The sequence below is a fragment of the Gossypium hirsutum genome, chromosome D10, assembly GCF_007990345.1.
Source record: "Gossypium hirsutum isolate 1008001.06 chromosome D10, Gossypium_hirsutum_v2.1, whole genome shotgun sequence".
NCBI classification, from domain to species: Eukaryota; Viridiplantae; Streptophyta; class Magnoliopsida; order Malvales; family Malvaceae; genus Gossypium; species Gossypium hirsutum.
This window is the reverse complement of record NC_053446.1, coordinates 16,572,060-16,583,635: the sequence shown is the minus strand read 5'-3', so window position 1 is coordinate 16,583,635 and position 11,576 is coordinate 16,572,060. Positions and strand designations below refer to the sequence as shown.

Genomic DNA, 11,576 nt, shown 5'->3' with positions numbered 1-11,576 from the left:
AACTAACACCTTCAATTAAGTAATATACTTTAGATTATAATTTTATTCTATGTATATTAATTTTATTAAAATATAAAATTTTAAAATAATATTATTACATTATAAAAATATAATTTAATATTTGGAAGAAAAACAATTAAATATAGAACTAGCACATCATTTAATTTTATATGTATTAGATTATAACAAACTTATTATCAGAGTTTATATATTATTGTCATTAATATTATGATGGTAATTCTCTCACTGCACGTTTTTACAGCAGTTTATAAGAACAGTAAGAAGAGGTCTCTATTATTTATAGAAATTATTAGATATATCACGTTGAATGCAGTATTTTTATTAAAAAATCGAAATTATATATATAAATGTTGTAAGAATTGAATCCAAGATGGAATCAAATAGATTTTTAATTTTTAATTAGATTAATTCAATTGATTAACTCAATACATTGAATATAGTAAATAAGTAACTGAAAAGTCTTTTCTATAGTTGTGAAGAGTTTAATAGAAACTTTTATATGAAAACTGAGAAAAAGGCCTTTAGATATATTTATAGTGGTTGAACTGTATTGACTTGATTCTGGTTTGCTGAGGTTGCCCTAACAACCACCACTACCCACACCAACTCCAAAATTTTTCATGCAAAAATGGGATTGTTGAGGGATGCTGGCGTCGTTTACAAGCCTGTAGAGCAGATTGATCTTGGTCCTTGCAGCAATGAGTCATATTTTAAAGCCGATAAAGGTTTCTTTTCACACAAATCATTTTTTTTGCGCATTAATCATCATCACCATCGTTCTTCTGTTCACCGATTTCTTGTTTTTACATCAAAATTCATGCTTGGATTTTTTTTATATTTCAGTGATTAGTACTCTTGCTTGAACAAATTCTCAAATGCTGTTGCTGCAAATGAGAAACTTGTTTCATTTTAGTATCAGGTGATGCTAGTTTCAGAAAACAATACCTTAAGAAGTGTTGTTCTCATCAAACTGTTTAAGAATTTCTTTTGTTTAGTTATTGAAATCAAGAAATTCTAGATGAATTGCGGTTGTTCTCTTTCTACGTACATTTTACTTACTAAAATAGCTTCATACTCGATAGTAGTCGTTCACTTTTTCTTGTTTCAAAAAAAAAAAAAACTTGAATACTCATCACATTTTGCCTCTTTTTCACTAATTCAGACTCTTTCTAATCTCTCTGACTGGATTTTACCAATATTTTTTTTCTGTATATAGCTCCTCGTATGGCTGGATTTCTGCTGAAAATCTTTGCCTGGTTCTTGGAGTCAAGGATCATTGGAGCATTGTTGCTGTACATAGTGAAGAAGAACAATCAAGTTCACAAGGTGCGAACTTGTTAGCTTATACACTTGATTAGAAATCGGACATTGATGTATAGTTTACTATACTGATAAGGCTCTTCTCGAAACATGGGATTCATCCAAAAAGAAAGAAGAAGAGGGGAATTTTCTGCTCTTTATATGCTTGTAAAATACTAATATGAAGAGAACCATTATACATTTTGTCAAATGGAAGATTAACCAACCGGCCACAAAGACTGTGATAGAAGTGGCATTCATTATTCTTGCGATATTGGAAACTTAGAAGCTTTATCTTTGCTCCCCAAGAGTCAAGTCAAGTTTATAATTGACATGGTTGCTTATCTGCTATTTATTATGAATTTCTTTCTCACCATGTCTTACCTTGAATAGCTTGTTTCGAATGCAACTCTGGAGGAACCACCTATGTTCGTCCCCTTGCATCCTATTACTGGTATGTATAGGCGAGATACTTGTCACAATTCATAAACTTCAGATTGCTACATTATGCATACAGCTGATAGTTCATCTTCTTTACATAAATAAAATTGGAATTCGGTCTGTCTACAGTAAGGTTTGGTTATGGAAGCATTTTAGAACTAGTTAAACATAGCGTCATAATATTGGCTGCCACTAAAATATCTATGAATTTTCTATCACTTCCTTTTGCAATGACCAAGAAAGGAATGCCCAGGATAGAGGCCACTACTATCTCTTATTTCCTCCATATACGAGAAACCAACATGGAAGAAAAATAGAATACTCTCCTTTTTACATGATGCCAAATTTGACTCCAGACATTGGAAGTTTCTTATGTTCCAAAGGTATTTGATGAATTTCTAATGCTTCATCTATTGAAATTGTAAGAGACAACAATAAGAATGTTCATAACATCATCAAGTTCTTGGATACAAAATTGCTAGTAGAGGTAGGTCGAAATAACCGGGGAAAAGAGAAGTGAATCTTGCTTAGGGTATGAAGTACTGAAAATGGGATATGTCATATATATATTTGTGCGGCCTTTTTTGCTATTTGTTTGTTTAAGCTTCTGTTTACATCATATAAACATATTTCACATCCTCATGTCTTGATACCAATATGCATTTCCTTTCGAAAGGTGTTTCTGGTCTTGTGTCTAATTAGATTGCATCAAAACAGACCTTAATCAACAAGAAGTCAAACAAATTGACTCTGATGCATCTCCACCAGAACGAGTTCAACAGGCAATAAAATGCATTCCTGTAACCTCAGAGAAGTCACTAGATGATCTAAAATCAAGCTGCTTCCGGCGCTGGACAATAGCAGATTATTCAAGAGCCTATAGTACTGGAGAAATAACTCCTCTGAGGGTATTATTTGTGGTTATCTAGTTTATGGAAAATTTCTGATTTCCCATTTTTATGTCATTAATTTTTCACTGATTTTTGAGACTTTTCTTGATAGTCTGTATCCATAATTTTTGGTTTACTGTGGTCATGGAAATAAATTTTCAATCCTGCAGGTTGCAGAGCACTTTATAAATGCTGTGCGTGAATCTTGCAGTCCTCCTTTGCCAATGTCCTTCTTCATTAACTCTGATGCTGAAGATATTCTAAGGCAAGCTACAGAGTCAACACTTCGATATGAAAGAGGTAACTTAGTCTAATTAATCACTGTTGACATATCCTAATGTACTTTTTTATGGGGACATCTTTGTGCCATTCTCTTGAGCCACAAGGACATACGCATTCTACACAATGGTTTAATTTTTAAACCCTTGGCCGAAGGTCTAATAGAAAAACAAGTTATCAGTTGATTTTTGAACATAGGAGAAGTGGACTTTCATTTTGATTTCAAATCTTTTTGATTTATAATATCCCTCTGTCAATATCGCCTAGACATTCATATGGTTTTCTCATTGTTCTCTTCTGTAGGGAATCCAATATCTGCTCTAGATGGAGTCCTGATTGCTATCAAGGATGAAATAGATTGTTATCCATATCCAACCACAGGTCTCCTAAGTTCTCCACTTACCATGTCTTTTATGCACATAAGTTTTCTTTTCTTAGTGGTATTTTTTTGTCCCTATCTTGCTCTTGATTCTTCTAGGAGGTACAAAGTGGCTTCACAAATTTAGACCGTGCACTGGTGATGCATGCTGTGTTATGCGCCTCAGATCCTGTGGTGCTATACTTGTTGGAAAGACTAATATGCATGAACTTGGAGCTGGAGTAAGTGGGATAAATCCCCACTACGGGTGAGAATTTTCTTTTTTCTTTCCCTTTGATTAACCCAAAAATTCCATGTTTAAATTCAATGATATCCTGCTCGAATTTATTCTCCATTTTATCTGTATAACATTTAATTACAGATTAATTATCTGCATAGAGTCTTAATTACAAGTTCTATTACAGGCAAACATCGCTAAATTTAACATACTTTCCTTTATCCTGTCTAAGTTCTTTCCATTAAAGATTGGTAGTATGTTCATGATGCAGGCCTATTAGAAATCCCTATAATCCCAAAAAAATTTGTGGTGGTTCTTCGAGTGGATCTGCTGCAGTAGTATCTTCAGGCTTATGCCCTGTTGCCCTTGGTGTGGATAGTGGAGGTAACAACTTTTTTTATACTTAACTGAAAAATCACAAAGATGTTTGTTGAAAAATTATGTACAGTGTTCTGATAAAACATGTTTAGAGTTAAGTTGGTTCATGAATAATAATATGAGAGATAATACTATTTACCTCCATGAAAGAAGTATGTTGAATTCATTATGTTTTCACTAGATACTAATCAGCCCAAGACTTGTGTACTTCATCAATATTATGAAAGTCTACTTGGTGTAACGTTCTTTCATTCCTATTGATCGAGAAGTTTTACACAAGATCATTTATCACCCTCTAAGGAATCGTATGTTTGTTAGCATTTTAAAAGAACAAAATATTATGCTGGCTTACCTGTACAACACTGTACCACGTGAATAAGTTTAAAGAACCAATGTATTTCATCTATAGTTTCTGTGTAGGATCTGTGCGGATGCCTGCATCCCTTTGTGGTGTTTTTGGATTCAAACCAACTTTTGGATGCATACCTCATTCAGGGTGAGAACCAGTTTAGTAAAATAATTCTATAAGTTTCATTACGTCAAATTTAGACAATATATGAAAATTTATATGCTGTTTCTAGTGTTCTTCCTCTGAACTGGACGGTGGGGACAGTTGGAATACTAGCAGCTACCTTAGAGGATGCATTTATCGTGTAAGTATTCCCTCTCTCATTTTATCAATCTATTTCCTTTTTAACTTTTATAGATTACTTTTTTTGAGTGTAGATTGGTTACTTTGTGCGTTGTAGATTGGACTCAGATTAGTTTTCTGTTTTCTGTTTTCACTTTTCAGTTATGCTGCTATTAGTGGCGACCTTCCATCACATAAGCCAACCACTTTACCTGTAAGTACCAGTTCTATAAGATCAGTAAAAATTATGCAAGAACATCAACCTTTTAAGAGAAAGCTGATTATGGTACCAAACAGGGTTCAGATACATGCACATCTTTTTTTCTTTTTCCTTCTAGTTCTGATACTGAGAGTAGATAAAAAAAATTTAAATTTAAAATTGGAGATTTTCTGAAATAGTAGAAACAAGGCATTTCTTTTTCCCATTTTTCCCTTTATGACAAGAAATGAGGTAACTATCAGAAAATGCTGGAAGGAATATCGACTCTAAATGATCATATTTTATTTTAACAAGTCCGGTTCAAACTCACCTTTTTCTGCTGAATCATAGAGTATTTATACGAGCCATTCTAAGTTCGGACCACTTTTGCCCTTTTTTTTCTTTGACACATGGATACTTCCAGCCCAAAGTGCAATTTCCGCTGCTGAACTCAACAAAGCCAATATCAAACATCAGGTTTGCAAAATATGGAGAGGTTAGTGATGTAATTATGATCAATTAAACTTACATGCAGTTTTATCATCAATTATGACTTAAAAAGATATGGTTTCTAATTCCTGTCGTTCTATTTTTGTACCACTAATTGGCTCAATTAGTGGTTCAATGATTGCAGCGATGAAATCAGAATATGCTGCTCCAATGCTCTGAACTTACTTTGCGAGCATTACAAGTGGAAGGTATTCAGTGGTTGTTCTTTACAAGCAATAACTACCCATGTTTTGATATTATAATTTGCTGTAAATAGACTACGGGAGCAATCTACTTCTCCTTTGTTAGAACCTAATCCGATGATTAACCTTCTGAGAAACAAAACGCATTGGTATAAAATACAATAAATTCATGATATAGTATTAAAATGATTGCTCAGCAGTCTGAGAAGTTATATCATTCACAAGACTGTAGGGGTTACTATACCAGATATAGAATCGATGCTCCTTGCACATTATGTGACCATTAGTTCCGAATGCAGCACTTCACTGAGTTCTCATATGGAAAAACTGTAAGTTATCTTGCTGACTTCATTGCTCATATTATGCTTTTATGTTCATTTTATTCAGGATTTACAAGTTGGTATCTTACAATACAAACTTGTCGAAACAGCAATTTTGCAGAAATAGGATGGGATGTAAGGGTAGCACTTAGAGTATGTGGTGCTTTCCATGGCAAAGAGTATATACAGGCCCAGAAAATGAGGTATATTGTAGCCAATAATTAATTAATTGATTGATTGATTTTCTGTAATTTGTAACTTTTAACGTAAATGATTGTTAATGATATGATAATGTTCTTTTCATTTTTCAATTCAATCATTTCTTCTATTTTCTCAAGAGCTCAAAGTTTTATTACTTGTGAAATAGAAACCGTTTCAAGAAGTAATGAGCAAATGTCAATGAAGTTTTCTCCAAAGTCGACTTAGAGTTAGCAATCTATATATTTGTATGTGTGCTTCAAATTAAAGGAAGCTATTATGATTTATGCTACTGTAACTTTCATTTTGCTCAAAGTACCATGCCCAACACCAATATATGACACATTCAGACATGGGTATGGGGATATAATTCTCCAAGTGCATGGAAATCTTGAAAATTTTGAACATACTTGTGTCGGGCATATACTCATTTTCCTACACCTCAACCCGAGTCCGAGTAACATGGATTATGATTTTAGATTCCGCAAACTTGCTATGATAATTTACCTTTACTACACATATGCAGGAACCGCCAGATGCAAATTCATAACAATATATTTGCCATGGCAGATGTCATAGTTGCTCCAACAACAGGGTGAATTGTTTTTTTACTGCTACAGCTTGCATCTGTTTGAGTGGAAAAAAGTTTTTTTCTTTTTATTTTTTTTCTGAGTTTCTAAAATAAGATTTTCATTAGCACCTTTAGTCTTTCCGTTCAACTTCCCTCTCCGAGACCTAATCTTACAGTGCCTAAAGTTTAATGAGATTTTTGTCAAAACAGTCGGACTGCATACTCGATAGTCGATGATGCTCTAAAGACTGGTGAAGTAGACTGCATAAATGGAGGTATCAATTTCAACTGAATTTTCTGTATGTTTTTGCATTTATATCTTTGTGCTTTATCAGTGTACATCAAAATGGAAGTTCACCCTTTTTTTTCATTATTTCAGCTGCCCTTATCCGTTATCAGATAGCAGGAAACTTTTTGGGATTACCTGCTGTGACTGTCCCTGTACGAAATTTATTACTACTCATCTTTATGATTTTTATATTGCGAATTGACCGTTAGCTTCATTCAATCACTACAATTATACTAATATCAATTCTCTTTGTCTTCTTGATAGGTCGGTTATGACAAAGCAGGTTTGCCGATTGGCCTTCAATTTATGGGGAAACCTTGGTCGGAGCCTACATTAATGCATGTAGCATATGCAATGCAGGTAAGCTACTTGCTTCTCCGAATGTAGCTCTTCGTTTCATCTTTCATATCCTGGCATCTACGTCGGGTTATTTTCACTCTTGAGAACATAACATAAACCGGACAATTTTCAGTTTTCATATTCAAGACCAAAGTGTGGAATCTGGTGTATTTGCTGAAATGTAAAGACATTTGGTTTCAGGCCTTGTGCATCTCGGAGTATAGAAAGCCGAAGGTTTTCTATGATCTACTTCATAAGAACTGAGCAGCGCAGGGTGGGAACCTCCAGGAACCGTGGGAAGGTAACCTGACATCGGAACTATTTGGTAGTTTCTTCTCAATGATGAAATGACCGGCAACTGACTTCCCCTGGTATATGTTAGCAATAAACGAAGTATTGCTGAATTATGTGGATTAGGAACTGCCATCGTTGAGAAATGGATCATATCTCAAAAATGAAAAATCATTAGTAGAGAAGTTGAAACTGTGCATCACATCGGTAAACGGACTTATAGATATGGATATGACTTGTGTTTCTGTTTCGGATTTGGTTCAGTTGGCAGTGTTTTTATGGCTATAAACTGGATGATCAATTTCTTTCTCTTGAAACTATTTGAGATAGAACACTGAAGGTGAAGTTAGGGTTCATCTGATCTTAAATTAATATTAGAATTAAGCTGCAATGACTGTAAAGCTATCTATATATTACTTTACACCTTAATTTATTAAGGAAAATATGGACTTCGAATATTTTAAACACATTCCATATCAAGTTAGCTTTTCAGACCCAAAGACAGAAACTAAATGAATAAAAGGCATAGGAGCTTTTTAACTCGGATTAATAAAATATCACGGAGTTTTCAAGTCTTTAAATTATATTTAAAAAGAAAAAAATTAATAAATAAAATATAATCCTAAAATATCATATTAAATTTTATTAAGATATAAAAGAATCACGATTTTTTATATTTTCAACTTTACCCAAAGCCTATTTTAAAAGAATTTTAAAAATATAATCTACATTTATTTTTTTCGGTTCTAAGAAAAAAAACCTACTTTTATTTAGGAGTTATTATGGGTAATTGACTTTTTAGAAGAAGTCTTCGAAGTATTATCTTTTAGGCAACTGATTAGAATCGTTAAGACTCAAAGGTATACCTACATGATTTGTAGGCAACAACTTACAGGTTGAAGTCAAGGAAATTGGCACTTGCAAGTTGAGCTTGTGTGGTGGAAGACCCTTGATCCTGCATGACGTATTATTTGCTTCTGGGATATGACAAAATTTGATTATAATTATAATCCGAACTACACTAGTATTAGTGTGGATATTTTTTAAGACAAATTTATAATGGATCTACTTATTTACTAAATGATTTTATTATACTGGATGTAGACTACACTTTGTATGGTAGTAATGATTCACTTATTACATCTTCTCATTATTCAAATGTGGATGTGAATATTTGGTATATGTGAAAACTATCTGGCTGAAAAAATGACGGCAAAACCATTCGGTAAAGGAATTCAAGCTGAATTTCCACTATAATTAATACATTCGGATATTTGTGGTCCAATGGATGTTCGGACACGAAATGAAGGTGTATATTTCATCACTTTTATAGATGACTATACAAGTTTCGGTTTTGTCTATTTAATTTCTCAAAAGTCTGAAACATTAGAATGCTTAAAAAAAGTATGTTACATTAGTAGAAAACTAGTTAGATAAATATGTCAAGGCATTAAGAAGTGACTGATGCTGTGAATATTTTTCTAATCAATTCAAAACATTGTGTGATAAAAACGGGATAGATAGGCAGCCAACCATTTCGAGGATTCCACAACAAAATGGTGTCGCTAAAAGAATAAATATAACACTTTTGGAAATGGTTAGCTCTATGCTGGTACAAGAAAATTTGCCCATCACCTTTTAGGGTGATGATTTATTGACAGCTGCTTAGACATTGAATTGAGTACCCTTCGAATCTGTCATTAACTCCCTATGAATTATGAACTAGTAGAAAACTTGATCTTAGTAATTTAAGACCATGGGGATGCACTGCTTATGTTCATGAGCTCGCTCATTGACATGTCAAATTAGGTCCTAGAGGTTAAAATAGTATATTTATAAGATACTATGAACATTTAAAATGATATGTGTTTATAGGTGAGCAACAAAGTGGGAGCATTACCAAATTTGAGTCTCGAGACGACATATTTCTAGAAAACGACTTTCCTAATAGAGGTGACACTAAACATGATTTTTCTCGTTATGAAATAGGAGATCTTGATGATTTGATTAGATCGAATCAATTATTACATTTTCTTAAAAATGTAACACTATTGCCTCATTCGAGTGAGAGCTTAAGAAGAGATGCTGAAATTGTTTCACAAGAATCTTATGTTAAGCATAGTAGTCGTGTGCATATGCTTCAACATCATCTTGACATAAAGGGAAAAGATTTCATGATTACTCTACAAGATGAAGAACCAAGAGATGTGGGAGAAATATTTTCTTTTGAAAAAAAAGATAAATCGATGAAAGTAATGGAAAAAAAATGGACTCAATGAGATTGAACCATGTTTGGGAATTGGTTGATCTACCAAAGGGACGTAAAACAATCGAGAGCAAATGAGTTCTCAAAATTAAGCATAATCTGGTGACACAATTGAGAGATACAAGGCACACCTTGTAGCGAAAGGTTATACCTAATAAGAGGGAATAGACTACAAAGAGACTTTCTCTCTTGTTGTGAGATTTACCTCAATACATTTGATTCTGACTATAGTAGCACGTTTAGGTTTGGAGCTGCACCAAATGGATGTGCAAACTGCTTTTATAAATGGAGAACTAGAAAAAAGAAATCTACATGGAACATCCTGTAGGTTTTGTTGACAAGAGTTAAGAGCACAAAGTGTGCAAGTTACTTATATCAATTTATAGCCTCAACCAATCTTTCAAACAATGGTATATAAGGTTTCATCAAACAATTGTTTCATATGATTTTACCATGATTAATGAAGATCACTGTGTGTATGTCAAAAGAGACAAGGATAAATTTGTAATCTTGTCACTTTATGTGGATGACATACTATTGGCTAAAAATGATAAGAAGTATATAATTATGGTAAAAGGTTGGTTATTCTTTATTTTGAAATGAAGGGCATGGGTGAATAGATTTACATTCTTGGAGTAAAGATTACTTGAGACCGTTTTAAGAGGCTAATAGCTCCTTTTTAGGAGTCATACATTAAAAAAAAATCCTCGAACGATTTAGAATGCAAGACTACAAGTCAATTGATACTCTTGTTGCAAGAGGCGAAAGCATAAGCAAAAGAATGTATCTCAAAACTCTAAAAGAAAATGGTCAAATAGAGAAAGTTCCTTACTCTGCAGGAGGAAGCCTTATGTATGCAACAATGTGTACAAGACTGGACATCTTGTAACAATCCTTTACTTGGAGTGAATCGATACATCAGGAGTAAGGGATGTCACATTTGGACACTAGGCTACTTAACTCAACCATCAATTTTAAAACTTTTTTTTAACATAATTAGACTCCTTTGGAGTTATTCAAGTCATTTCTAATCTTTTATTAAAGTTTGGTTACAAATGGGCACCAATCGAGGCTTATTTGGGTCAAAACAGGGTAAATAGGGTCAATGTCACAACACTGGAAAATGGGTGTCATGAGGTTGAATGACGTTGCAACACTGAGCTACTGGCGTCATGACACTAGAAAAAATTTACTCCCTACAGAAACCAATGTCACGACACTGAAGGACGAATGCCACGACACAGGAGACAAATTACCCTATTGACCCCAATGTCGCGACACTAGAGACAAATTGCCCAAAACATGTCTGGAACACTAAAACCAAGTCTAAACAATCATAAGTCGTTCCATACAACTTCTAAACAATATAAAACATGATTCTCAATTACAAAATCATATAATTCAACATATAACTCAATCATAATTTAACTAAATTCGTAAGGTTAACAAAATGATCAAATTTCTTCATATATTTTCACTAGAAATCTTATCCATGAGCTTTGCATTAACCTATGTAGATGCCATAATATAAAACCAAAAAATCAAAATCATACTCTTCTAAGCCTTAGATGTGATGAGTTGAGATGATTTATTCCCTTTAAAGCTCCAACTCGGATCTCAACCTATGCGTTGAAAAATAACGCGTTAAGCTTATATAAGCTTAGTAAGTATATCAAGAATTAAACTTACCATTGAAATTAACCAATGTTAACATATGAATTTAAATATTGATAATTACATGAAATGAAGTTAAATAGAGAATAACTATAGTGAAATATCAAATTATCATTTTATAAGCCACTTACTAATTTCAATATGAAGTCCACTGACCATTAAATTTTTAGCCCAACTATAGACTCAATAGAACACGTAAGAA

General features: G+C 33.3%; 1 protein-coding gene across 4 annotated transcripts; it reads left to right on the top strand.

Annotated features, from left to right (window-relative positions):
• The first annotated feature begins 499 nt into the window (after positions 1-499).
• LOC107914450 (fatty acid amide hydrolase) lies at positions 500-7,790 on the top strand. 4 transcript variants are annotated; one of them, XM_016843364.2, is made up of 20 exons: positions 500-746; positions 1,238-1,347; positions 1,714-1,774; positions 2,479-2,669; positions 2,822-2,951; positions 3,234-3,311; positions 3,409-3,556; positions 3,798-3,910; positions 4,325-4,400; positions 4,486-4,557; positions 4,698-4,749; positions 5,159-5,230; positions 5,352-5,432; positions 5,652-5,755; positions 5,857-5,949; positions 6,471-6,539; positions 6,726-6,790; positions 6,895-6,956; positions 7,069-7,164; positions 7,345-7,790. In XM_016843364.2, exons 1-20 carry the CDS (start codon positions 650-652, stop codon positions 7,405-7,407), a joined length of 1,833 nt encoding a protein of 610 aa, XP_016698853.2. In that variant the 5' UTR covers positions 500-649; the 3' UTR covers positions 7,408-7,790. The 4 variants fall into 4 exon arrangements, with proteins under 4 accessions (XP_016698853.2, XP_016698854.2, XP_016698855.2 ...); XM_016843365.2 differs by having other exon boundaries at positions 534-746; positions 7,277-7,743; XM_041102116.1 differs by lacking the exon at positions 500-746 and adding an exon at positions 820-940.
• Positions 7,791-11,576: the final 3,786 nt, after the last annotated feature.